Source organism: Oncorhynchus mykiss, chromosome 17 (assembly GCF_013265735.2).
Source record: "Oncorhynchus mykiss isolate Arlee chromosome 17, USDA_OmykA_1.1, whole genome shotgun sequence".
In the NCBI taxonomy this organism is placed as follows: domain Eukaryota; kingdom Metazoa; phylum Chordata; class Actinopteri; order Salmoniformes; family Salmonidae; genus Oncorhynchus; species Oncorhynchus mykiss.
In genome coordinates this window covers 83601640-83629085 of record NC_048581.1, presented here as the reverse complement: position 1 = coordinate 83629085, position 27446 = coordinate 83601640, and the positions used below count along the sequence as shown (strand labels likewise).

The 27446-nt window shown below is 41.9% G+C and overlaps 2 protein-coding genes across 3 annotated transcripts; one reads left to right on the top strand and one right to left on the bottom strand.

Moving 5' to 3' along the window:
* Positions 1–21: 21 nt before the first annotated feature.
* On the top strand, positions 22–20244 carry si:dkey-261l7.2. 2 transcript variants are annotated; one of them, XM_021570061.2, is made up of 7 exons: positions 22–261; positions 2263–2400; positions 2806–2895; positions 3896–3990; positions 4174–4334; positions 18843–18956; positions 19701–20244. In XM_021570061.2, the coding sequence occupies exons 2-7, from the start codon at positions 2276–2278 to the stop codon at positions 19794–19796; spliced, it is 681 nt and encodes a 226-aa protein (XP_021425736.2). In that variant the 5' UTR covers positions 22–261; positions 2263–2275; the 3' UTR covers positions 19797–20244. The 2 variants fall into 2 exon arrangements, with proteins under 2 accessions (XP_021425736.2, XP_021425735.2); XM_021570060.2 differs by having other exon boundaries at positions 33–261; positions 2268–2400.
* On the bottom strand, positions 20198–25447 carry irak1bp1 (interleukin-1 receptor-associated kinase 1 binding protein 1). Its single transcript, XM_021570059.2, has 4 exons — positions 25107–25447; positions 23763–23828; positions 20651–20781; positions 20198–20580 (listed from the first exon to the last, which is right to left on the bottom strand). The coding sequence occupies exons 1-4, from the start codon at positions 25395–25397 to the stop codon at positions 20346–20348; spliced, it is 723 nt and encodes a 240-aa protein (XP_021425734.1). The 5' UTR covers positions 25398–25447; the 3' UTR covers positions 20198–20345.
* Positions 25448–27446: the final 1999 nt, after the last annotated feature.

The window sequence follows — 27446 nt, the reverse complement described above, 5'->3', positions numbered from 1 at the left end:
GGCAGCGATTGGACACGCGATATTGACAATTTTGTAAATGTAAATATGCAGGTGCGCTTGCAGGACACAGAGTGTATTTATGTAAATATAACTACCGAGGGACACCGAAGCCACTGAGCTGTTTCTCCTCGCGCCATGGCTTGTCCCGCACACCACAGCACAACTGCTGTCAACAGACTTTACTAGTTGACTTCCTCAGGAACGATGTCAAACAGATAGTTATTTAAAAGTTGATTTGACTTGGGATTTCTTGTAATCACGGTAAGATAAGGGTTCCAATATGTCTGCTAGGTTTAGAAAGCTGTCAGTTGGTTTGTGTCATTATAGCATAAGTGTGAGTTATTTTCTAAATGGAAAAAAATGCGTTATGGGTTTACAAGCATTGGCTAACCATGAGAATGTGACCCAATAAAATTTGATTTTGATTTGAGTGGATAACCGTAAAAAGTTCTTACATATAGAATAGGACTGTGTTTTATGTTTCCATATGGCAGTTGAGCTGTAACAAAAATTAATCAATTAATAAAAAACGGACCATGAGCACCGAAGTCAAATTAGTTTTATACTGGATATTCGGTGTTCTCTGGCCAATAGCTATTGAACCAAGCTTGCCATGACTATGAAAATGGTGTCTCCTGAATGGGGGGGACGCACTTAAAGATTGTCTTGTACATTCACCCTCTGAATGGCACACATACAAAATTCTTCTTTTACCGGTCTCCTCCCCTCATCTACTCTAATTTTGAAGTGTATTTAAGTGACACCAATAAGGGGTTGGAGCTGGATTCACCTGGATAGTCTGTCACGGAAGGAGCAAGTGTTAATGTTTTGTGTATTCTGAAGCAGGTGGATGATGAATAAAGCCACTTTATTCCTTCCCTGATTCACAATATCATTTGTTTGTTTAAATGCCCACACCAGTAGGAATCAACCTTTTGGTGTTGAACGATTGCCAGTGCTTACCCTGATGTTGCACAATGACAAAATGATGACTTATGGTTCAAAGTATGATAAATCTGAACTGCCCACTTGATGCAAATTCATGTGAATGCGCTTTCTTTTCCTATTATGTGACATACAAATTGTTTTCAACCTACATTTTAGTTTCAGGGCTGGGTTTTATTTTAACGTTACCACTAGGCTAGGGTGGTATACTGTGTATTTGGACATTTCCACCACGGGTTCTTTCAATATCATTTAAACTAATTCGTTGCAGTTTTTTAAATTTAATGTGAATATTTGTAGCTACATCTTAAGTAAATCCCTGCAGTCAACATGCAATACGTTAGGCGATAAAGATCTCGTTCTTCATTTCTCGTCACAATTTTTCATTTTGAAGTCATGTGGTGTTTGTTTACAAACACACATTGATGAGAGAATGGTGCCTTTGTGAGTCACTCAGTTGTGCAGCGCACACACGCCTGGTGATCTAGTTACAGTATGGAATTCGCAAGTAAATGTTTGCCAGCTAAATAACTTACTAAAATGTGCAACATTTTCTGCAGTTGTGCATTTTGGTTTGCTAATTTAGTAGCATTTAGCTAAGTGGTAAGCTTCTTTCAAAATCAAGCTTAGTTTGGTAACAGCAGAGAATCCCCTCCTGGATCAAGAGCCTTGCTGGCTAATATTTGTGAGTAGTGTGTTTGAAGTTACTTGTATAACTTTTTGAGCTGGTTTGTCTGTCCTGAAAATAGTTAGACTGTATAATTAGTATTTAGTTAGCATTCTCTATGGGATATTACATGCACTTTATAGCATTGCTAACCTTTGCATTAGAGGCTGGGGGGGTTAGAAAATAACATCCCTTGTCTTCAGTGCTGGTATTACCGACTATCCCGGTATGGCACAAGGTTGGTATGATAATCTGAATACCGCCCAAGCCTAGTTATCACCCACCAGCATGGCAGTGTTTATTAATCAGAAACGTCTGCTAAGTTATTTGTCTTCGTCACTGAAATGAGCCAAACAGCCTGTCAAATTGGCTATTGAAGATTTTAATCTGAAATCTTGTATTTACAATTTTTTTTTTCTTCATTTAAAAAACAAAAACATTTTACATCCACACCTGATTCAGAATACACACTTTTCATAGTCATGGCCTGCTTTGTTCAGTTGCAATTTATGAAAGAAAACAGACTATAAAACTAAATTTAACTTATGCTCAAATTATTTGATTTATTTATATAGCCTACGGCAAGCATATCTACCTGCTGGCACTAACCTTTTTAGCCTACTGATAATTCTGTCCTGTTCTCTGGTAAGGCCAGGTGTCGTGATGCCCCAGTTAACAGTGGCAACCATCCTGCAGCTCACCCTACTGCTCTCCGCACTACCAGCCCAGTACCTCATCTCCCGGTGGACCGGAGCGTCCGTAGCGCAGCGCTACCACGCCACCAAACGGTAACGGTCCGCTCAGACCCCCTAATGGCATGGCACTTATTCATCTGCAAGCACACCCCTTCACCATTCTGAGAGCCACCACCTCTCTAAATCTAGGAACAAACATGGCACAGCATATGAGAGCTTTTCTTTTACCATTATTCTCCTAATATTATAAGTGAAATATCTGACTGCAGGGTGTGGGGTTAGGGTTAATAATGTTTCTGTTTTTACTGCAGTTTTCTGGGTATCTGTGATCAGGGGTTAGAGGTCAGGGTTATGGTTATTATAATGTATGTCTGTCTCTACCAGGCTCCAGGGTATCTAGGTTGAGTTGAAGTCCTACCTGAACACTGCCATCTGGACTGAGTTAGGCCGGGGTTAGGGGTAAGAGGTTCGGGTTATTAATGTGTCTGTCTCGACCAGGTTGTTGGGTACGTGGGGTGAGTGGAGGAAGTCCTACCTGAACACCACTGTCTGGACAGAGTGGATCGCAGACCTTATGGATAGAATCACGTACGTCACATTTACCTCTAGTAATTCTACAGCATTACTCCTTATAGCAGAGGTGTCAAACTCATTGCTGGAGGGCTGTGCGTCTGTGGGTTTTCACTGCTCCCTTGTACTTATTTGATCAATTAAAGTAATTGATTAGTTAGGACCTCCCCTCACCTTGTCTGGGTCTTAATTGGACACAAAGGGAAAAACAGAAACCAGCAGACACTCGGTCGTCCAGAAATGTAGTTTGATCCCCCTGCTGTAGGGGTGAGTGGGGTAAGTTGAGCCACCCATGTTTCTAGGGAACCATACACATAATTCATAATTTCACCAAATATTTAGGAAGAGGTCATCATTTCATGAAGTCTGAAGGAAAAAAAACACATGGAAAAGTGTTAAGTTAGGTAAGAAAGTAAAATGAATTAATATGTTGGAGGTTTCATGATGCTTGTATCTAAACCAAAGTATATCATTTTATACATTAGTTGGTCTCTAAGCTTCAATATGAGTTCCTAAAACTAGCATTAAAGTGCATCATTGTAGCTGTGTGGGCTAATATAGTCAGTGTTTACCTTGGTAAGTTGAGTCAATAGCAAGTTGAGCAAATAAAAGTGTTTTCTTCCCAGGCGTAAAGCAAGGCATTATCGCTGGGATATGAGCTAACAGGGCCTCTTTAAAACATTTTAAAACTTAGCATACCTGGTAAGAGTATGTAAGTACGAGTACGAGACCACTTTCTTTTTTTTGTTTTTGTTGGACAAGTTATGTTTTCAAAATGGTAGTGTTTACATTCATTCTTATTATTACCAGGGATACACAACATCCTCATGGATGTAGATTATCTTTGTTAGAAAGAACACTATTCCCTTGACGGAGTGATGCATTAAAAAAAGAGTCTAAATTTACCCCACTCTCGTTACATTATACACCAGCTTATAGTATCCGCTACCTGCAGACTGACCCAGGCCCCACAGGCCATTTTGGAAGCAACCATGGTAACACTGTCTCTAACTCCCAGGATGCTGGTGGGAGGGGAAGAGGAGGGAGAGGTTCCTGGAGAGTCTCCTGCTCTGGAGGTCATGCTGCAAGACAACGACCTGGGCTTCTTTGGAGGTGTGTGTGTTTGTTCTTGGTGTGTCTGCCAGGCAGAATGAATGAAGGGGAGAAACCCTGCAGAACCAGTCTGGATTTACTTCCTGTTACTGGCCTGGTCTGATTGGTGTGAACCTCTCCTTTCTCCTCTCCTTTTTCTTCCCTCATCCTACTTTACCACATATCCTCTCTTTATACCCCCAGCCTCCCGGTCGGTCCGTAGGCCGCGCCCTCCCTTCGTCTTCCTGCGTGTGGGTGATGTCGTCATGGAGCGGAATGGTCACATGATCGGGGTGATCGTCAGCTGGGACCCAGAGCTCCGAGCCCCCCCAGAGTGGATGAGCAGGTTGCACCCAAATGAGGAGGTAGCTTTGCTATGGAAAGAAGTTTTGAAGTTGAGGACTTTTCCCATTCTGACTGACTCGTCATCTCGATGGTCAGCTAATTGAGTTCTATGTAGGCTAAAGCCTGCGCTGACCTTGTGTTTTGCCATGCTGACAGCAGTTAGCTAGCATAGGTTGGGGATAGATAGGCTAGCCAGCTGTAGATATGTCTCTGTCAAATCAAAGTTATGCCAAGATAGCAAGAACGAGGATCTAGAATGTGTTTCATAAGACACACTTTCTTAGCAAGGTGTTGTAGAACGAAAATCTTGAAACTTTTCAAAGTTTCATCATTGCATGTAAAGACATGTAACCATGGTAACAATATCAACTGCAAGTTGAATGCCTGTGGTCTTCTGTCAGCTCAGCTGTCATACAACACAATATTCTATAACTGGCTAGTTTTGTCTCTTATGTCGACTGATATTTTTCCTGGGGGAGAAATCCCAAAACGACTAATATCCCTACAGGGGTAGGCTACATGATAGCATTGCACAAACATTGCCCAGCTTGAGCGTAGATGCATTTATCAACAAAAATCTATGGGTGTGTTCGTGTTACAAAAACAAAACATTTGTAAATATATTGATGTGCTTATAAAGACAGTATGTCTACACTTAACTAGCAAATACAAATAGGTTTTGTGTAGAGTCTAACCAGAACTAGAATGGCATTTTAATTCATTCAACCTTTATTTAACTAGGCAAGTCGGTTAAGAACAAGTTCTTATTTCCAATGACGGCCTACGCCGGCCAAACCTGGACGACGCTGCTGCAAATGTGTGCCGCCCTATGGGACTCCCCAATCACGTCTATTTAACCACACACTGACCTGCACAGCTCTCTGGGTGAGGTTCTATATTCAACTCTCCAGTGGGTGATGAAGTCCCTTCCATCTATGTTATGGACAGATGCAGGCACGAGGGGTGGCGTGCATGACACTCCATCCTGGATATGCCAGTGTGCCTCAACCCCTGGGTCCAGGAGGCAGAGTTCAATAACTACAGACAGATATAAGATGCAGAAGCAGACCACTCTGTAGGCTACTGACCAATTCAAAGCTCCTTCCAAATAGAACTTACCCAGAACGTGGTTACCACGATCTCAGAATGTAATATATTAATGTTCTGGACACGTTTCATGGGAACGTTGCAAGAATACGGCAGGGTAGCCTAGTGGTTAGACCGAAAGGTTGCAAGTTCCAATCCTCGAGCTGACAAGGTACGAATCTGTCGTTTTTGCTCCTGAGCAAGGCAGTTAACCCACTGTTCCTAGACCGTCATTGAAAATAAGAACTGACTTGCCTAGTTAAATAAAGGTCAAATAAAAAATACCTTTTTTATTTATCGGTTGTCACCTGATGGTTCCAAAAACGTTCTCCCCCAAATGTTGTTTTCATTACATATCGTTCCTTGTTGCCGAGCCAATCAAGGCCCTGATTGGTGAAACGTTAATCCATTCATGGCTCTATTTTTTTTCTGTTGGCAAGGTTAAGGATACTCCCTCCCACACAGTGCTTTTAGCATAGTATTTTCAATGTACATATTTTAGACACTTTGACGTAGAGTCGTAGATGATTACATTGTGCATGTTCATTTATAAAGGAATTATTATTGAACATTGTTGTGGAAACCTTCTACCTTTAGCTAATAACTAGTAGAGGCAAAATCAAAAAGTATTACTTTTATAATGAGGAGGCTGGTCGCCCCACCCACGCAGGTGAGATGGAGTGTAAGCTTCCTATACAAAGAGTACAGGAGCATTTATACAGTCAAGCTACCCCATGCAAGCATCTGCAAAACACGTGTCCTTGTGTATGTGTGTGATTGGACTGGGTGAAAAGGTTGCCTCGGTCTGTCACAACTCAGTGAGCACAATAGGGGCCAGAATGACAGGAAGTCACTTCTGACAGTAGATTTTTTATTTATTTTTTTATTTTACCTTTATTTAGTCAGGTCAGTTAAGAACAAATTCTTATTTTCAATGACGGCCTGGGAACAGTGGGTTAACTGCCTGTTCAGGGGCAGAACGACAGATTTGTACCTTGTCAGCTCGGGGGTTTGAACTCACAACCTTCCGGTTACTAGTCCAACGCTCTAACCACTAGGCTACCCTGCCACTAGGCTAAGTACCTTTGACTGTCGGCCCAGATCATGTATGTTCGTACTGGTCACACACAAAACATGCTTCTTTGGCCCAGAAACAGGCTCCAGACAGAACAATAGCTTTATCATTGGTGTGCAGGATAAAACCTTTACTGTGTTTCCAGTTAACTTAAGAGGAACCAGTTAGTTTCTGTCAAGTATTGGCTGAGTGCCCAGACATCATGGGGTCATTCTACATACACAGAACTGTTATAACAGGCCTCTTATTAATGCGTGCACACACTTTTCTGAGTTAGTTTCTTTGACAATTTTGAACCTAATGCCTAGGCTTTAAGACTGTTTTAGTACACAAGTATTACTAAGGTTGAGCAGAATGTCCTCACCTGGGATTTGTACTCGCAACTTCTTGGTTCATGGTACCCTCTTGGTTCATGGTACCCTCTTGGTTCATGGTCTTCCCGCCACGCTAACATGTCCGTGTCAGGCATCAGTTTATCTGACTATACTTATAATTCTATAGCCAGCAGCATACCACCCTGCACCCCACTGCTGGCTTGTCTATGAAGCTAAGCAGGTTTGGTCCTGGTTGGTCCCTGAATGGGATACCAGATGGTGTTGGAGAGCTAGTAGGAGGCACTCTTATCCTCTGGTCTCCCCCAAAATATCCCAGGGCAGTAATTTGGGACATTGCCCTGTGCAGACCATGTGAGCGGAGCTGGAGAGCTGAGCGTGATCCCCAAAAGGCTGGAGCATCGGCCTTCTCACCCGCTCCAGTAGCGCTCTCTTCACCAGATCAGGGAATGCCAGGCCCTGCATGCATTCATAGGCTGTGTGCTGCTAATAGCCCCTTGCTTTAGTTGCTGTCATGGAGTTTGCTAAATATTTTCATAAAGAAACTGATAAAATGCACAGGTGCAAAATCAAGGTGACTTACAAAAGATTAAGAGCAAGGGAGGGGGTGCAGTGATGTAGTGTCCACAACCTAAAGAATCCATTTGGAATCTGAAAAGACACGTATCCCGAAAGCATGATGGTGTACTTACTATGTGCACATGCTAAAATAAAGGAACGAGCTGTGTAGATAACTGTCATTGTAGCAAAGTATTTATAAACTGAAAAACTTTTTTTATAAACGGATACTTTTTTGTTCTATTATCGATCAAATAGGCTACATGTCATATTAATATAGCCTATTTGAAATTATGAGCACCTTACAGTCATGTTTTATTAAAATACTTTTCACATGGTTTGGTTTCAATACTTTAAAACCAAATGGTAGGTCCATGTAGTCAGAAAAATAGATGGTTAAATTGTGATTTTTTTTTTTAATGACTAGAGTGGCAGTTTTTAGTTTTTTTTTCCTGTGAGCGCATAGTGGTTGGAAAGGACGTAGAGCTCCGGAGCAATGATTTCCAACCGCTCAACTCACAGGGTGCCGTCTAACGGCTGGGACGTCAACTCACAGGGTGCCGTCTAACGGCTGGGACGTTAAACGGGTGTCCTGACTCTGTGGTCGCTAAAGATCCCATGGCACTTATCGTAAAAGTAGGGGTGTTGACCCCGGTGTCCTGGCTAAATTCCCAACCGGGCCCTCATACCATCATGGCCACCTAATTATCCCCAGCTTCCAACTGGCTCATTCATCCCCCTTCCTCTCCCCTGTAAGTATTCCCTCGTTGCTATAAATGAGAATGTGTGCTCAGTTAACTTACCTGGTAAAGTAAGGTTAAAATAAAAAGACTCCTGATATCTCCAGGAGTGGTAAGTATAATTTCTTGTCTATCTGTTGTTTAGTAATGTATCTTTGCTAGCTAGGGCCGTCTACATTAAGTGCTGCCTACTTGGTGTGCAGACTGCTGTTAACTTGCAGATGATTGACATATCAACCTAGGCAATCAGCAATTAGTACCGGGAGGTGTGCTCTTCACCTTTTTCAAGGCCAGTAGTACTTCAGTCTCTCCTGTTTTCTCAGCAGCTGTAATCGGCGGATTCATCTCAACTAAGGCTATCGCCAAAACAGACTGTTCTGCTGTGTTAAATCTAGTCTAATTTTATTGGTCACATATACATATTTAGCAGATGTTATTGCGGGTGTAGCGAAATGCTTGTGTTCCTAGCTCCGACAGTGTACTAGTGTCAAAATTCTCAAGAATTACACATCTAAAAGTAAAATAAATATATTTGAGGAAGGAAAGAGGGCAAGGCTCCACACCACTCTCTCAATTGAGTATTTTTACCTAGTTATTTTCAGATTGTCTCATTTTACTCTTTTGTAGCTTTGGAAACTGTTTCCTATCCCAGTTCGCTCTTCTCGCTGTAGGCGTTACAGATGCTCTCCACCCTTTTGACTGCAACCATTCTAATTTAGTGTACCCTGTGCGCACAAACCACGTGAAATTTCTGGTCTCTGGTGTTGTTTGGAACTGCTGATCTGTGGTCAGGAACGCTGAGTTCGTCTCAGCCTATGCTGCCGTTCAGTCCCTTTTACTTTTTGACCCTGACAGAGACATGGATCGCCCCAAAGAGCAGCTCTCTTAATATTACTACCTTTTCTCAGTCATATTGTCGTCGCGGTGGTGGCACAGGGGGTACACATTTTTCCTAAATGGAGATTCTCTCTTCTCCGGCTCTCACCTGTCCATCTCCTTACTTGAATTCCATGCTGTCACTTGTCCACTCAAGCTTAACATTGTTGTCCTCTATCACCCACTAGGTGTATGTTGTCAAATCCAATTAAAAAGTTGAACGTGTACGAGATGGCGCACGTGAAGATGAAGCGTCATTGCGCAAGCAAACACTGAGTCGAGAGAGAAATGTGGTCGAGTGAGCAGAGGACGGGTCCTGGGAGAGAGGGAGAGCAAAACAACACAAAGGGCAGAATCTGCTACAGTTTATCCAGTACAATAAACAGATTATAGATGCAGAATTTCCAAGGATCCACACGCACAATATAGTTTATTATGAACATTTATAAGCTACATTATAAATGATGCATGTAAGAGATGTTCAGGGATGATAGTGTAGGGTGCGTAGTCTGTGGATGAATAGTGCGAAGTCCATGGATGGGGAAGAAACTGTTCAATGTGACAGGGTTTTGGTCGTGATTAACCTCAACCGTTTGCCAGAGAGGAGTCTTTGGAAGAGAGGGTAGAAGGGGTCGGCGGCGATCTCTTCCTTGCCCTGGAGTCGTGCAGGACCTCTATGGAGGGCAGGTGGCAGTCAATGACCCTCAGCAGACCGGACAATCCGTTGGAGTTGAGGATGGACTTGATGGTTGTTCTAGAACTGAATCAGTACACGCAGCGTTCAAAGGAGGACTGAGGACAAAACGACACCATGCATTCACCAAACATTGCACTGAGGAAAACTGATTTTAATTGTCTGATTGTCTATCAATTACAATGGTAGTTCCCAATCTCATTTAAATTTGGCATTGGAGGTTTTATTCAATAAAGTTAGTAATGCAGGAGTCAAATCAGATGTCATCAGCAAACCAGGGCCATCTGTGGAAATGGCACAATTAGAACAAAGATATCAGTGCAAACAGAATAAGTGAGCTCTGTCCCAATTCATCTCTCCTTAACCCCTCGCATCCTTCTCAAAATCCTTTGGAGGAGGTCCAAGGCGAGAAACCTTGGGTCGTCTCCTCCAACAAAAATAAATACATCTATTGAAGGGTGCGTGATGGTCAGTTCTTGCATCCATAGCTCTGTCTATGAATTAGAGAGGGTGGTTAAATTTCTCCAGCCCCATCCCGCAGCTTTTTACTGAAACATGGTTGGGAGATCCACTTTGTTGTTCTTTAAACTACTGATTGACTCTTTAAAAAACGCATAAATGAGCACACACATATGTTTAAGCATACATGACTGTTGGGAATGCGGTGCCATACCTTCAGCTCCCAGGTGCAGCAGAGCTGACACACTAAAGATGAAGTTGCAGCAGATGTCTTGACCACCCTCTGGCTGTTCTCCAGACAGCAGTAGCGTTGGAAGGTGTCCCAGGCACTGTTTGTGGTCACCTCCCTCAGAAACAGTGGAGATCTCCAGGTTCTTACAACAGGGCATCAGCATAATCTATAGAGAGGCCAGAACAGTATAGGAAATGGAATTAGATTTAGTATGGATTCAGTGTCCCAAATTCAAATCCTTGTACAATCCATAGACATTGGTAAAATGGTAGACAAAAGTAGGGCACTGGAGTTTGAGGAAGGTGGAGCGATATGTGTCGGAACTGTGTAAGGCATAAGATAAGCTGGTGACTCATTGGTCCAAACTTGGCGTCCTCTGCCTTGCCTCTGTCCTCTGCCTTGTTGGTATAGTGGTCCAGGGCGATGAAGTAGAAGTCTGACTCCCTGGTCAAATGTGTTCCCTCTACACACACTGACCTGTCTCCTGAGAATAACTGGAGTGAGAGAGAAGAAAATAAGATGTCAGGAAATGTCAGAGTTCAATTGGAGTTTACATCTTAAAGTTGCATTTCAAGGTAACAGTCCATTTTAAGACTGACGTGGCTGTATCAAGAGGCAACTATAGATAGTCATTTAGTCAAATAAATGAAATTGCCCTGTACAAATCAACACCACTTGTCGGTCAGCATGGCTCAGTATTGAACAGCCTGCTGTCATGTCATGCCCAACCCACCTCGAGGAGAGCTATCCTTCCATAGGTTCTCACTTCATCCCTTACCTACACTAATCATATTGTTTAGCAGTGACTGTCACATACATTCAGTATAGAACCATCTTTCTAACCAATAGACAGCAGCAAGGTCATCATCCTCTCTATGTGTCAAATATCCTATGGCACAATGGCTTCATACAGCATCAAAGAAATTAGAGGAACTCTCAGTACCACTAATGTTTAAGTTACAGGGGAGATTGGTGGAAGTCATGGTTACCGGCAGGAAGTCCCCAGAGTGATGTGCATAGAGGAGAGCAAAGGTTACCTAGTTGGAACAGAATGGACTGTATCTCCTGTCTCTGTCAGCTGAGCAGAGAACTTCACCACCACATATTAGTGACAGAGGGATGGAGAGAAGTCATTCATTTATTGTACCTGCACCAAAACTGACAGAATAAAATGTCTTTATTTCAATCAAACTGTAACTCAAAGTATGCGGTTAGTGGTTCACAATATTGGATATTATTTGGTTTGGAGAATGACCTCATGGCTCCCCCTCCTCAATCACTGACCTCTTCCCCAGTGAGGGTCTTCCCTGTCTATTCTCACGCTGCCTCTCCCCCCTCTTCTGCCACCCAGTCATGCTGATCTTCCAAGTACTCTGCTAAAAAAAAAAAAAAATCCTCGACATAGGTACAATGCTCTTAGTTAAACCAGAGACGATATAGAAAACAAAACCAACTTGGCTTTGGTTAACCTCTCTGGGATATTCGGGACGCTAGCGTCCCACCTCAACAGCAGCCAGTAAAATTACAGGGTGCCAAATTCAATACAACAGAAATCCCACAATTAAAATTCCTCAAACATACAAGTATTTTACACCATTTTAAAGATAAACTTGTTGTAAATCCAGCCACAGTGTCCGATTTCAAAAAGGCTTTACTACGAAAGCACACCAAACGATTGTTAGGTCAGTGCCTAGTCACAGTAAAACCCAGCCATTTTTCCAGCCAAAGAGAGGAGTCACAAAAAGCAGAAAGAGAGAAAATTAATCACTAACCTTTGATCTTCATCAGATGACACTCATAGGACTTCATGTTACACAATACATACATGTTTTGTTCAATACATTTTATATTTATATCCAAAAATCTCAGTTTACATTGGTGCGTTATGTTCAATAGTTCCAAAACATCTGGTGATTTTGCAAATCAAATCAAAGTTTGTCATGTGCGCCGAATACAACAGGTGTAAACCTTACAGTGAAATGCTTACTTACAGGCTCTAACCAATGGTGCCAAAAAAAAGGTTGTGTGTGTGTGTGTGTGTGTGTGTGTGTGTGTAGGTAATTAGAGAAATAAAGCAACAGAAAGACATTTGAAAAAAGAGTAGCAAGGCTATATACAGACAGACACCTGTTAGTCAGGCTTATTGAGGTAGTATGTACATGTAGGTATCGTTAAAGTGACTGTGCATATATGATGAGCAGCAGAAGCGTAAAAAGAGCGGTTGGCGGGTGGTGGGACACAATGCAGATAGCCCGGTTAGCCAATGTGCGGGAGAACTGGTTGGTCAGGCCAATTGAGGTAGTATGTACTTGAATGTATAGTTAGTGACTATGCATATAAGCTAAACAGAGAATAGCAGCACAGCGGGATTGGGGGAGGCACACAATGCAAATAGTCCGGGTAGCCATTGGTTACCTGTTCAGGTGTCTTATGGCTTGGGGGTAAAAACTGTTGAAGCCTTTTTGGCACTCCGGTACCGCTTGCCATCTGGTAGTAGAGAGAACAGTCTATGACTGGGGTGGCTGGGGTCTTTGACAATTTTAGGGCCTTCCTCTGACACCGCCTGGTGTAGAGGTCCTGGATGGCAGGCAGCTTTGCCCCAGTGATGTACTGGGCCGTACGCACTACCCTCTGAAGTGCCTTGCGGTTGGAGGCCGAGCAATTGCCATACCAGGCAGTGATGCAACCGGTCAGGATGCTCTCGATGTTGCAGCTGTTGAACCTTTTGAGGATCTCAGGACCCATGCCAAATCTTTTTAGTTTCCTGAGGGGGAATAGGCAGAGAGCCACATCAATTTACAGAAATACTCATAGTAAACATTGCTAAAAGATACAAGTGTTATGCATGGAATTTTAGATCCACTTCTCCTTTAATGCAACCGCTGTGTCAGATTTCAAAAAAGCTTTACCGAAAAAGCACACCATGCAATAACCTGAGTACAGCGCTCAGACAACAAAACAAGCCATACAGATATCCGCCATGTTGTGGAGTCAACAGAGTCAGAAATAGCATTATTTGTTCGATAACCTGTCTAGGACTGGGGTTCCGCTAGCGTTTGGTAAACAAATCCAAATGCGCGTTCAGGCTGCGCCGAATGTCGGACGAAAGTTCAAAAAGTTCTGTTACAGTCCGTAGAAACATGCCAAACTAAGTATGGAATCAATCTTTAGGATGTTTTTAACATAACTTCACTAATGTTCCAACCGGACAATTCCTTTGTCTGTACAAATGAAGTGGAACGTAGCTATCTTTCACGTGAGCGCGCAAGGCAGAGGCTGTGGCACTCTGCCAGACCACTCACTCAAAGAGCCCTTATGAGCCCCTCCTTTAGAGTAGAATCCTCAAAACAGGTTCTAAATACTGTTGACATCTAGTGGAAGCCTTGGGAAGTGAAACATAACTAATATCCCACTGTATCTTCAATGGGGGCTGAGTTGAAAAACTTAACCTCAGATTTCCCACTTCCTGGTTGGATTTTTTATCAGGTTTTTGCCTACCATATGAGTTATGTTATACTCACAGACATCATTCAAACAGTTTTAGAAACTTCAGTGTCCAAATCTACTAATTATATGCTTATTCTAGCTTTTAGGACTGAGTAGCAGGCAGTTTACTCTGGGCACCTTTTTATCCAAGTTACTCAATACTGCCCCCCGTCCCAAAGAAGTTAAACCACATGGTTAAACGTTAGCTTGCTAATGTTAGCCTGCTTTAATAACAAAATACTAAATAAACTACTGTTGACGTGGGGTCTGGTATTTAGCGGGTACTATTTAGATTCAACGTCAACAGTGAAGAGGCGACTCCGGGATGCTGGCCTTCTAGGCAGAGTTGCAAAGAAAAAGCCATATCTGTCCGGCCAATAAAAATTAAATATTAAGATGGACAAAAGAACACAGACACTGGACAGAGGAACTCTGCCTAGAAGGCCAGCATCCCGGAGTTGCCTCTTTACTGCTGACGTTGAGACTGGTGTTTTGCTGGTACTATTTAATGAAGCTGCCAGTTGAAGACTTGTGAGGCGTCTGTTTCTCAAACTAGACACTAATGTACTTGTCCTCTTGCTCAGTTGTGCACCGGGGCCTCCAACTCTTTTTATTCTGGTTAGGGCCAGTTTGCGCTGTTCTGTGAAGGGAGTAGTACACAGCGTTGTACAAGATCTTCAGTTTCTTGGCAAAGTCTCGCATAGAATAGCCTTCATTTCTCAGAACAAGAATAGACTGATGAGTTTCAGAAGAGAGGTCTTTGTTTGAGCCTGTTATCGAACCTACAAATGCTGATGCTCCAGATACTCAACAAGTCTGAAGAAGGCCAGTTTTATTGCTTCTTTAATCAGAACAACAGTTTTCAGCTTGCTAACAATTGCAAAAGGGCTTTCTAATAATCAATTAGACTTTTAAAAATGATAAACTTGGATTAGCTAACAACGTGCCATTGGAACACAGGAGTGATGGTTGCTGAGTGGGCCTCTGTACGCCTATGTAGATATTCCAATTAAAAAATCTGCCATTTCCAGCTACAATAGTCATTTACAACATTAACAATGTCACTGTATTTATGATCAATTTGATGTTATTTTAATGGACAAGAAATGAGCTTTTCTTTCAAAAAGGACATTTCTAAGTGACCCCAAACTTTTGAATGGTAGTGTAAGTCACTAATTAATCATTTCCTTGTCAGTCTCATTCTGAACGTCGCAGACTTCGTGAATCTGCACAAACCCGAGTCTTATCATTCCGTCCACATTTATTTGGTTATTTATTTACCAACAAACTAAATGATAACATAGGATACACACATACACACACACAGTATAGGTTGTGGATTAGAAAGTTAATACGGTGACAACAGGTCCCCAGCGGACTAACGCAATATGACACTTGTTAAACAAGATGGAGTTAGAGAAAAAGCGAGAGAAAGAGAAGCAACACTTGGATACATTTGGGAACTACGCTCACAGTAACCCTAATACCTTGCCCAGGACTGCCGCTCTTATGGGTAAGAAAAATGCATCTATTTACGTGTTGAAGGTCTTCGTCGAGGATCTCTGTTGGGCCCTTCGTGGAAAGGGTTCCGCTTTGTGAGAAGGGTTCGATTAGGCCTTCTTCATTCTCAGTTGTAAGTCTCTGATTGTCCACAAGAGGTCACAATGTCCTTCTTAGTTGTCTGTTTACTTGTACTCATTCTGGAAAAGTGGTCTTCTGAGGACAGCTAATCAGCCATGTCGATGATCCCAGAGTGGTGATGAAAGCAGTGTAGCACACGATGATTTGAAGAAAAGAACCAGATGGTCCTACTTAAATTCACCTTCCTAGATAACAGCTACTCAACCGTAGCATTGATTGTTAAGAGGTTATTTTGTCTTCAACATTGTTTTGCAGTTTTCGGTGTCGTGACCAATGTGGATCAAGCTGCAGCTTGTGGTCCGTTTTAGTCTGTTTAATTCTTAACTCAATCTTTTTATCCCCTCGGGTGAAAAGAGGTCATTTTCGTCATGCAGACACGCTCTCTGGGCTCCCTGGGGCGTGGCTAGTTACGAGGAAAAGTATCCTAATTACTATGATCTCGTTAGAGAAATAAAATCACAATCATCACAAACATTCTCTTCATCCTTGATATTTTCTACACCACGTGAAGGATGTAAAGATGAGATATATATAATTGTACATTAACATAACGAAAAGTTATGAAAAGGCACTGTAGTGTCCTCTTCACGTGTGTGTGTGGACCATGTTAATTCCTTAGTGATGTGGACACAGAAGAACTTGAAGCTCTCGACCCACTCCACTACAGCCCCATCGATGTGGATGGGGGCGTGCCCGCCCCTCCGTTTCCTGTAGTCTACGAACAACCACTATCCCAAAAAGGGATATCTCTAGGACATGTGCTTATTGGGTCAGTATAGTTGGGTGCTGTCCTGTCCAGAAGAAACCCTACCCCTGCTCCTCAGGCACTTGTGTAGATCTGAAATAACTTGATTGGTGTAAGGCTGTAAGCAATAAGGTCAACGCACTTTGAAGTAAATCTCAGCTTTGTTAAAAGTACACAAAAAAATGTATCATAGTGATTCAGGAGTATCATTTAAAATGGGTCAACATGCCCCACAAACATTAGACAACTATACTGAAAAGTGTTAAATTGCTGAAATAAGTAAATCGATTCAATGATGAGAATAGTAAGATTAACCGGTACATGGTGGTATAGCAGGGAGATTGGCAAACTGTGAACCAAGTGGTTGTGAGTTCAAATCCCAGGTGAGGACTATTGAATATTAAATTGCTGTTCATTTACACACTATAATCATGTGTGTCAAATACGTACATTAAATTAATTAAACACCAATTAAACACTGGAGTGATTGATGTGCAGAAGATGAATGTGCAAGTAGAGATACTGAGGTGCAAAGGAGCAAGATAAATAAATACAGTATGGGGATAGGCTACTTACAGATGGGCTATGTACAGGTGCAGTGATCTGTGAGCTGCTCTTACAGCTGGTGCTTTAAGTTAGTGAGTGAGATATGAGTCTCCAGCTTCAGTGATTTTTGCAGTTCGTTACAGCCATTGGCAGCAGAGAACTGGAAGGAAAGACAGCCAAAGGAGGAATTGGCTTTAGGGGTGACCAGTGAGATATACCTGCTGGAGCGCATGCTATGGTGACCAGTGAGCTGAGATAAGGCGGGGCTTAGCAGAGACTTGTAAATGACCTGGAGCCAGTGGGTTTGGCGACATATGAAGCGAGGGCCAGCCAACGAGAACGTATAGGTCGCAATGGTGGGTAATATATGGGGCTTTGGTGTTACGAATCCCTTTTGGCCCGACAGTCTAGGGGGGGGGAATGGTAATGAGACCCGTAACATTACTCAAGCAAATTATAGTGACAAAGTAAAAGTGTGAATGAAATAACCAGGACAACTGAAATCTACCGTCAAACTCAAGGTTTATTTGAAAACACACGGTAATGGGACGGGAGCAGGAAAAGGGGCTGAGCTGGACCCAAGGAAAGAAACAATAAGTATTCAAAAACACCCCTAAGCTAGACTAGCCTACTTTAACAACAGCTAACTAACTAACCAAAAATACAGTGGGTGGTCCGCCCAGTTCTAACTAGTGTATTTAACAAAGTCTACCTACGGGTAGTGTATGCCCATGGGCGACTTGTCTTGGTTTCCCCTTTTCCCACCAGCAACCAAACACAAACACCATAACCAAAAACAATACTCACAGGTGAGGACAAAGTGCTATGGAGGTGCTCAAACAAAAGATTAATACACAAAGAGAGAGTGAAACACAGAGACCTACAGACATGGCATTTACAGAGAGATTGAGCTCTAGAGCAAACTACTGACAGGGTTTTTAAACCAAGGGAAAGGAACTGTGATAGGGTAGGAAACAGGAGGAGGTGTGTCTTCTGATTGATGATTGGATTGGTGACTGATTGGGGAGTGGTGATTTTCACCTGTGAGGGGAGAAGGAGAGAAAACAACACAGGATACATACACACACACACACACACAGAGGATACCTGTATCCGTAACATTTGGTGACAAAACGGATGGCACTCTGATAGACTGCATCCAATTTGTTGAGTAGAGTGTTAGAGGCTATTTAGTAAATGACATCGCCGAAGTCGAGGATCGGTAGGGTTGTCAGTTTTACGAGGGTATGTTTGGCAGCATGAGTGAAGGATGCTTTGTTGCGAAGTAGGAAGCCAATTTTAATTTTGGGATTGGAGATGCTTAATGTGAGTCTGGAAGGAGAGTTTACAGTCTAACCAGACACCTAGGTATTTGTAGTTGTCCACATATTCTAAGTCCGAACTGTCCACTTAGCTAACGTACTCACCAAGTTTGTGCCAACTTTATGGAAGCCCATTTTACCACCTATTTGCCGGGTGACGTGTGTGTGTTGCAGACTTCACAACATGGCAACTGGGGGCGGACTACAAACGTGTTGTCACTGGGCAATTGTATAATTCGCAAAAGTGAGCATGTAAGTCATGCATTACCAAATCCTCAAGTAAGTCGTGGTGAATTTACTTACAAAACTCAAGTTTTGGACGAGACTGACTTTTATGACAAATTATCCCATTTACACTTTGTAGTGAATTTTGACACTAGAATACACTTTTGACTCCTATATCGATGCCACATGGGCTGTTTTCAAAAGGAGAATTTGGTGTTCAGGGGCAGTTGCTCTTTAAAGATGGAATCCGCAGTAGGGAAAAACAATGGCACTGTCCACCCCACCGTCGTTTTTGTTTTGTTGACGAAACAGAGCTGGGGAGCATCAAGGTAATAACAATTGCAATAGGTCCTACATGCTGCTGTTCTATCGTGTGTGCAATGATGTCCGAGGGACTTCGTTGTTGTACTGTAATATCACTAACGGAAGTGGCAGTTAAACCATTTAAGAATTCTAGCTTGAATTTGACCTTCACCTCTCACTGTGTGTGTGTGTGTGTGTGTGTGTGTAGGTTAACGCAGAGAACACCCCCCACTATAAGGTGTTATTCAGTGGTCCTGGCCCCTCCTCTCTCCTAGTGGGATACCTGCCTCAGACCAGGCTGGAACGGGTCACTGGAACCAGGGTAGGAACACGAACACACACTCACTGTGCATTCAACCCCCTTGACTTTTTCCACATTTTGTTGCATTTCAAAGTGGAATTAAAATGGATTTAATTGTCATATTTTGTCAACGGCCTACACAAAATAATCTTGTCAAAGTAGAAAAAATGCAAACTTTTTTTTTTTTTATTAATGAAAAATGAAACGCTCATATTTTGATTAGATAAGTATTCAACCCCCTGAGTCATTACATGTTAAACACCTTTGGCGGCAATTAGAGCTGTGAGTCTTTTTGGGTAAATATCTTAATTTCTTTGCACAGCTGGATTAAACAATATTTGGCAATCATTCTTTTAAAAATTCTTCAAGCTGTCAAATTGGTCTTGCCATAGATTTTCAAACCAATTTAAGTCATCTGTAACTAGGCCACTCAGGAACATTCAATGTCGTCTTGGTAATTGGTAAGCAACTCCAGTATAGATTTGGGCTAGGTTATTGTCCTGCTGAAAGGTGAATTTGTCTTCCAGTGTCTGTTGGAAAGCAGACTGAACATGGTTTTCCTCTAGGATTTTGCCTGTGCTACCAGGTTTTCCTCTAGATTAGTGACACAATCTCAAGAATCCATTTTTAAATTCAGTCTAACACAAAATGTGGAAAAAGTCAAGGGGGTTTAATATTTTCTGAAAGCAAACTGACACACTCAAACATACGTATACACACCTAACCCTAGCTGAACCTCCGAGTGTGTGTGTGTGTGTGTTCCAGCCGGAGATCCCCACCCTAGAACAGTACTTCACACACTTTGATGGAGAGCGGTTTATCATGCAGCCCTGGCTCCAAGAGATCTTCCCTGAAGACTGACAGACGGGGACCACAAGAGTGTGTGTGTGTGTGTCAGTGGGACACCTAACTGGACGGTAGATGTAAAGAAAAGGACAGCTCCTCTCTCTGTTCCCCCCACAACAAGATCAATTTAATTTCACACAGTAATTTAGTAGAGGGGAAAAGGCTCACGCCTTTAGCCACCTACTGTGGAAAAATGCATTGAAAATATAGGAAGCATTATTTTATTAGCTGCAAACGGTGATCAGCGTTTACCCACCTACTGTTTTAACCACTACATCATTGAAGATGTCATACAGTATTTCATTTCAGAACAAAATTAAAGACAGAAAATATAATACAGTTCATTATCATAAAGACCTCAAACTTGAATCAAGAACAGCCACATTTACATAATTTATTGACATTCATGTTTATGGACAGAAGCTTTGAGGAAAAGCTTAAATAAATATTATTCTAAACAAAACAATGACTGTCCATCCTCGTCTTTGTCTTCATATCTACAGTGTGATTGTGAGGGAGTGTGTGTTTGCACTGTGCTGACAGGGTAGATGGGTAATGTAGTCTTCAAATCTTCTTCCTGGTTCTGTCTTTGTGTCGGAGGTTAAAGGTGACAAACACACGAGAGGTCGCACTGATGCTAGGCCTGTGTACCCCCTCTCCTCCTTGTCTCCCTCCATCTCTCTCCGTGGCCTCTTCCTCTCTGACCAGTAGGGGGTGCCCCAGAGTCTGTCCCAGCATGCTGCTCATCTCGGACGCCTTCAGACGAGCATTCTCTACTGCTGCTACACACACGCTCCGCCTGGACACATACACACATTATTATGATAGTATAGTGTGTGTACATGTGTGTGTGCGTGTGTGTGTGTTACCTCAATAGGCCGAGACACTCTTCACTGTGGTAGAAGTGAGGTGTGCTGACACACACACTCTTATCCAGCTTCTCCAACAGAACAATACACACTCTCTCCATCTGACCAAAGTCTGAGAACACCACCATCACCTGTAAAAACACACACCCACAGCGGTAAGATTGTTGGGCTAGTAACCGAAAGGTTGCTAGTTTGAATCCCCGAGCTGACAAGGTACAAATCTGTTGTTCTGCCCCTACACAGGCAGTTAACCCACTGTTCCTAGGCCGTCATTGAAAATAAGAATTTGTTCTTAACTGACTTGCCTAGTTAAATAAAGTTTTTTTTTTAAATGCTTTGAAAGGCTGGTCATGGCTCAAACACCATTATCCCAGAAACCCTAGACCCACTCCAATTTGCATACCGCACCAACAGATTCACAGATGATGCAATCTCTATTGCACTCCACACTGCCCTTTCACACCTGGACAAAAGGAACACCTATGTGAAAATGCTAGTCCTTTACTACAGCTCAGCGTTCAACACCATAGTGTCCTCAAAGCTCATCACTAAGCTAAGGACACTGGGACTAAACACCTCCCTCTGCAACTGGATCTTGTACTTCCTGACGGGCCGCCCCCAGGTGGTAAGGTTAGGTAACAACACATCCGCCACACTGCTCCTCAACACGGGAGCCCCTCAGGGGTGCGTGCTCAGTCCCTTCCAACACCATTAAGTTTGCTGATGACACAACAGTGGACAACAATGAGACAGCTTATAGGGAGGAGGTCAGAGACCTGCCTGTGTGGCGCAAGGACAACAACCTCTCCCTCAACGTTGGTCCAAAAGGTTGCTGGATTGAATCCCCTAGCTGACAAGGTATAAATCTGCCATCCTGAGCAAGGCAGTTATCCCACTGTTCCCCGGGCTCTGAAGATGATGTCAATTAAGACAGCACCTCTGATTCAGAGGGGTTGGGTTAAATGCAGAAGACACATTTAATTTGTACATATTACTTCAACAGTATTTAACATGAGATCCTCTCTAATCTTTACAGGAATGTGGTTCTGAATATAAACAGCAACACCATTGGCATTTCTATTTAACCTTTATTTAACTAGGCAAGTCAGTTAAGAACAAATTCTTATTTTCAATGGGTTCACTGCCTGTTCAGGGGCAGAATGACAGATTTGAACTTGCAACCTTGCGGTTACTAGTCCAACGCTCTAACCACTAGGCTACCCCACCATGGTAGCCTAGTGTTTGAAACTACTACTTAAGTAGTTTTTTGGGGGTATTTTTGATTACTTTTACTTCATTACATTCCAAAAGAAAATGTACTTTTTACTCCATAGATTTTCCCTGGCACCCAAAAGTACTCGTTGAGTTTTGAATGCTTAGCAGGACAGGAAAATTGCCTAATTCACACATTTATCAAGAGAACGAGCACATCCCTGGTCATCCCTACTGCCTCTGATCTGGCAGACTCACTAAAAACATACTTTGTTTGTAAATTATGTCTTGAGTTTTGGAGCATGCCCCTGGCTCTCCGTTAAAAAAAGAAAATGATGCCATCTGGTTTGCTTTATATAAGGAATTAGAAATTATATTACTCTTACTTTTGATAAAGTATATTTTAGCAATTACATGTACTTTTGATACTTAAGTATATTTAAAACCAAATACTTTTAGACTTACTCAATTAGTATTTTACTGGGTGACTCACTTTTACTTGAGTAATTTTCTATTAAGGTATCTTTACTTTTACTCAAGTATGACAATTGGTTACTTTTTCCACCACGGATTTCATGAACCTTGTTTCTCTTCGATATAGGGGGCGCTCTTTTAAGTTTTTGATAAAAAAACTTTCCCGTTTTAAACAAGATACTTTGTCACGAAAAGATGCTCGACTATGCATATAATTGACAGCTTTGGAAAGAAAACACTCTGACGTTTCCAAATCTGCAAAGATATTATCTGTGAGTGCCACAGAACTGATGCTACAGGCGAAACCAAGATGAAATTTCAAACAGGAAATGCCCCAGATTTTGAATGCGCTTTGTTCCAATGTCTCCTTATATGGCTGTGAATGCGCAAGGAATGAGCCTACACTTTCTGTCGTTTCCCCAAGGTGTCTGCAGCATTGTGACGTATTTGTAGGCATATCGTTGGAAGATTGACCATAAGAGACTAACTACATTTACCAGGTGCTCCGTCTGGTGTCCTCCGTTGCAATTATTGCGTAATCTCCAGCTGCATGTATTTTACCATTCGCTTCAGAGGAGAAACCAAACTGCCACGAATGACTTATCATCGAATAGATATGTGAAAAACACCTTGAGGATTGATTCTAAACAACGTTTACCATGTTTATGTCGATATTATGGAGTTAATTTGGAAAAAAGTTTGGCGTTGTAATGACTGAATTTTCGTGTTTTTTTCTTAGCCAAACGTGATGAACAAAACGGAGCGATTTCTCCTACACAAATAATATTTTTGGAAAAACTGAACATTTGCTATCTAACTGAGAGTCTCCTCATTGAAAACATCCGAAGTTCTTCAAAGGTAAATTATTTTATTTGAATGCTTTTCTTGTTTTTGTGAAAATGTTGCCTGCTGAATGCTAGGCTTAATGCTATGCTAGCTATCAATACTCTTACACAAATGCTTGTGTAGCTATGGTTGAAAAGCATATTTTGAAAATCTGAGATGACAGTGTTGTTAACAAAAGGCTAAGCTTGTGAGCCAATATATTTATTTCATTTAATTTGCGATTTTCATGAATAGTTAACGTTGCGTTATGGTAATGAGCTTGAGGCTATAATTACGCTCGACGCAACAGGTACATATGTTGATGTGGGCTATTTCTTTAGCACTTTTCTTATGGGATGCTTACTTGTTTTTATTGCTTTACTGGGACGCTTAGCAGAAGTAGATATGCTCATGTTATTTATGTTAGTGCAGGGTGAGCTGCACATGATTGATACTATCTGCTGGACTTCTCACAGTAGGCATGGACTAGAATATAATTCCCAACACTTCATAGACCCATCTCCATTCCTTTCCCATGTTAATGCACGGTCTACTTCAGTCTGTACATACAAGTTTAGGGATTTCAGCACAGGGAACCTACCAGAGCCTCCATGTGGTAAAGGTCATCAGCTCTGTAGATGTGTCTCGTCACTGTCAACTCTTCCCCCTGCAGGGTGAGAGGAGAAGAAGAAGAGTGGAGAGGAGGGAGGAGAGACATCTTCAAACATCCTACTTAATAGTGATTAGACAGTTGTGTCAGTCAGTCAGTGTGCTGACTGTATGTTTGCCCTGTGTCTGTCTGTCAATGTCACTGGCATTGCACTACACCAGTTGCCCACCTCCTGACCTCCAGTACCCCCAACAATCCAGCACACATTTTAGTTATATCCGCAGACGATTCAACTCATTGAGGGCTTGATGATTAGTTGACAAGTTGAATCAGGTGTGCTTGTCTGGGACTACAAAATAAATGGTGCTTTTGGGGGTACTGGAGGCCTGGAGTTGAAATACTGAATTACACAGCTGGGATATGAAATTACCTATCCAACCAATAGCAATATATATCCTATTGAATTGTTGGCCTATATGCCAATATATCCATATTAAAAGTTATTTGAACTAATATAATTAGGAATTATAATACTAGAATAGACATGATCCTTCATATGATGGGATAAAGGTCAGACATTTTGGTCATTGTTTTGTATTTATTAGGATCCCCAATTAGCTGCTGCCGGGGTCCAAACTAAAAAAACATTGAGTTGGTGAACCCTGGTTTGCCAGTGCTGTGATAAGATATGTGTAAAATAATGAATTTGAAGAATGTATCTGCACTGTATGTTTGTTAGCTAGGCAGACAGTTTTAGAGGAATAATTCCATAGATTTATTTTTATAATTAACTGCCAATATGCCAATATTCCATTCAATCAATGCAGTCAATCCACACCCATACATGCACTGGAGGAAATCAGTTGATTATAGAACTTAGACAAGTTGTAAATGCAACAAGTACTTGTATCAAATACTTGTAACAAGCACCTGCATCAAGTACTCGTAAGAAATACTTGTATCATACAATAGCACTGACAGCTTTCCAAGAACTAAAATGTATACATTTATGGTCTGTTTACATATTTTAGAGGATATTTATACAGAACATTTGTATAAAACACTTATAAACTGTATTTATAATTGTATGACTATTCTAGGTTGACAATTCTATTAAAACCAGTTCTGATATATCACATGCCCTACTTTTATTTTTCTGCATAAGTATAATCAGGATTACGTCTCTCCTGCCATTCATTCCAATTACTGTTTTGGATTTGTCCCTGAACAATATGGCTGCCATTTTCAAAGCCATTCTGGAACTTTAAAGGCTTTATGACATAGCCCATCTAATAATTTAATAGGATGTCTATGGTTGTATGAACTCCAAATTACCTTGACATGGTGTTGTCTCAGGGTCTGTAGAATGTACTCTACTCTCCTCGAGATGCTGTTGGTGACGTCGTTCACCGACTCCTTGCTGTTTTTGAAACTAACGGAAACAGTAGCGCGGTCGGCTGGGCACGACACCTCTGCGCTCCCAGTCACCTGGACCTCTCGCGCGCTATTCTGGGTTCGCTGAACGGTAACCGTGTGTCCCCCCATCCCTGGTTCGTTTTCGTCCCGGTAAATATCTCCCGCGGTGGGTAATAAAGCAGCGAAAACTCTAGACGGACTGATAGCCATGGCGGAACACAAATTAAACTCTCGCTGCTATGGTAACTAACGCGGGTGTAGGGATGTGTAGTTCATATGTAGATCATATCTGCGAAGAACTACATGTTCCAAGACAGATGGAGGGGGAGGTTTACAAATTTAGCTGACACATTTTCTTTGTCAAAAATGTCAATTTTGTACACATTTTAATGTATACAAATTGTAAGATTTGCTGAGATTTTGTATAAAGCTTGTTACAAATGTTAGACTATTAGAGTGACTGATAAGACAATAGGCTTTACATTGTAGGATGATTTATTATGCTTTTGAGTTATTTAGCCAATATTTCAGATGTTGAGCACTATATTCCCAGTCCCCGAGAACATTTCTAATAAAGACATACAGGCTTTTACCTTTTTAAAATAGCCCGCCAAAAAATGTACCAGTGTATTGATGTGGACAATAGAAGGCCTGTAGGCCGACCCAGTAACCCAAAGTAAGGTAGGGTACCTTTTCCATCGGCTTCGGAATGAATCAGTAATGCTGAGGGGATTTCCATTCCTAGCTATTAATTAATAATAACATATGACAAGTCTATTTCTACAATAGCAATTTAAAATAAGAATATATATATTTTTATGGACCCATGTCACTTGAAATAAGCTTTAATAATAGATCTATCGTAGGCTATGCTACAACTTTTTTAACGGCTACAGCTTTTTCCCCCCCTTTTTTGTTGAAATGTTATCAAACAATAAATAAAATAACCAATTGATAATGGAAATTAACTATAAAATCATTAGGATTATTTTTACCCAAATAATGTTGTTTGTATATCAGTAGGAGGGTACTGGAGGTGCTGCTGCATATGTGATGCAGTCGTATGATAATAGTATTTGGTCTAATGATTATGGCAGGGGTCAAAGACGGGCAGTAGAGAGAGTGAGAGAGAGAGCACCGCCCATGTTGAGGCAGGTTAAAGGACGAACAGGTCATCAGGTAAGAATTTGAGTTATAAGGCACTATCAGTTCAACTCCTCATCTTTGCTGACTATAGCCCAAGTGCTATAACATATAGGTTAAAGTTCTTGTCATATTTTCCATCATATTTTGAATGTAACTGAATTATTTTATGAATTAATACTGCAATTAAATTGTGTAACCAAGTAAGAAGTGCCTTGACTCCTTTTTTTAAAAGTTAATTGGGTATAATTGTTTTATTTATTCAAGACCATGTACTAGCCAAGCGTGGTGATAGAATAATTTAGTTAAAGAAGGGGTGTAGCTGTGACTTTCTAAACTGTTAAGAGTAAGAACACAGTTTAAATTAATATAGAAAATATTGCTATTTCAGTTGTAATTGGGGAATATTGATCGTTTCTGATCAGGACATTTTTTTTAAATGTATTTTTTCGAGACTTGGTGAAGGGCCATGCGAGGCCCCGGATAAAACTCAACTACTCTTCTCCTTCTCCCCTTTTGACACCCAGGTGGCGGCACGCAACTCTGCATGCCTGGCAGACATCTCAGCTCGGATGTTGGCCCACCACCTCAAGCTCAACAAAACAGAGCTGCTCTTCATCCCGGGGAAGGCCTGCCCTCTCCAAGACCTCTCCATCACGGTTGACAACTCCACGGCGTCCCCCTCCCAGAGTACCAAGACACTTAGTGTGACCCTGGACAACACCCTGTCATTCTCTTCAAATATCCAAGCAGTGACTCGCCCCTGCAATTCCATGCTCTAGAACATCCTTACAGTATGACTTTACCTCACACAGGAAGCAACACAGTTCCTAATCCAGGCACTTGTCAACGCCCATCTAGACAACTGCAACTCTCTGTTGGCTAAGCTCCCCGCTTGTGCCATCAAACCACAGCAAGTTATCCAGAATGCCGCAGCCAACCTGGTGTTCAACATTTATAAGTTCTCCCATGTCACCCCCCGAGCACTCCGTTCCGCCACCTCTGGTCTCTTGGCCCTCCCGAGTCCCGGCTGTCCTGACTTTACCGAGCTGCCCTATGGGAGGGCAGCTCCCATAGGGGCAGCTCGGTAAAGTCAGGACAGCCGTGTCCCTGCCG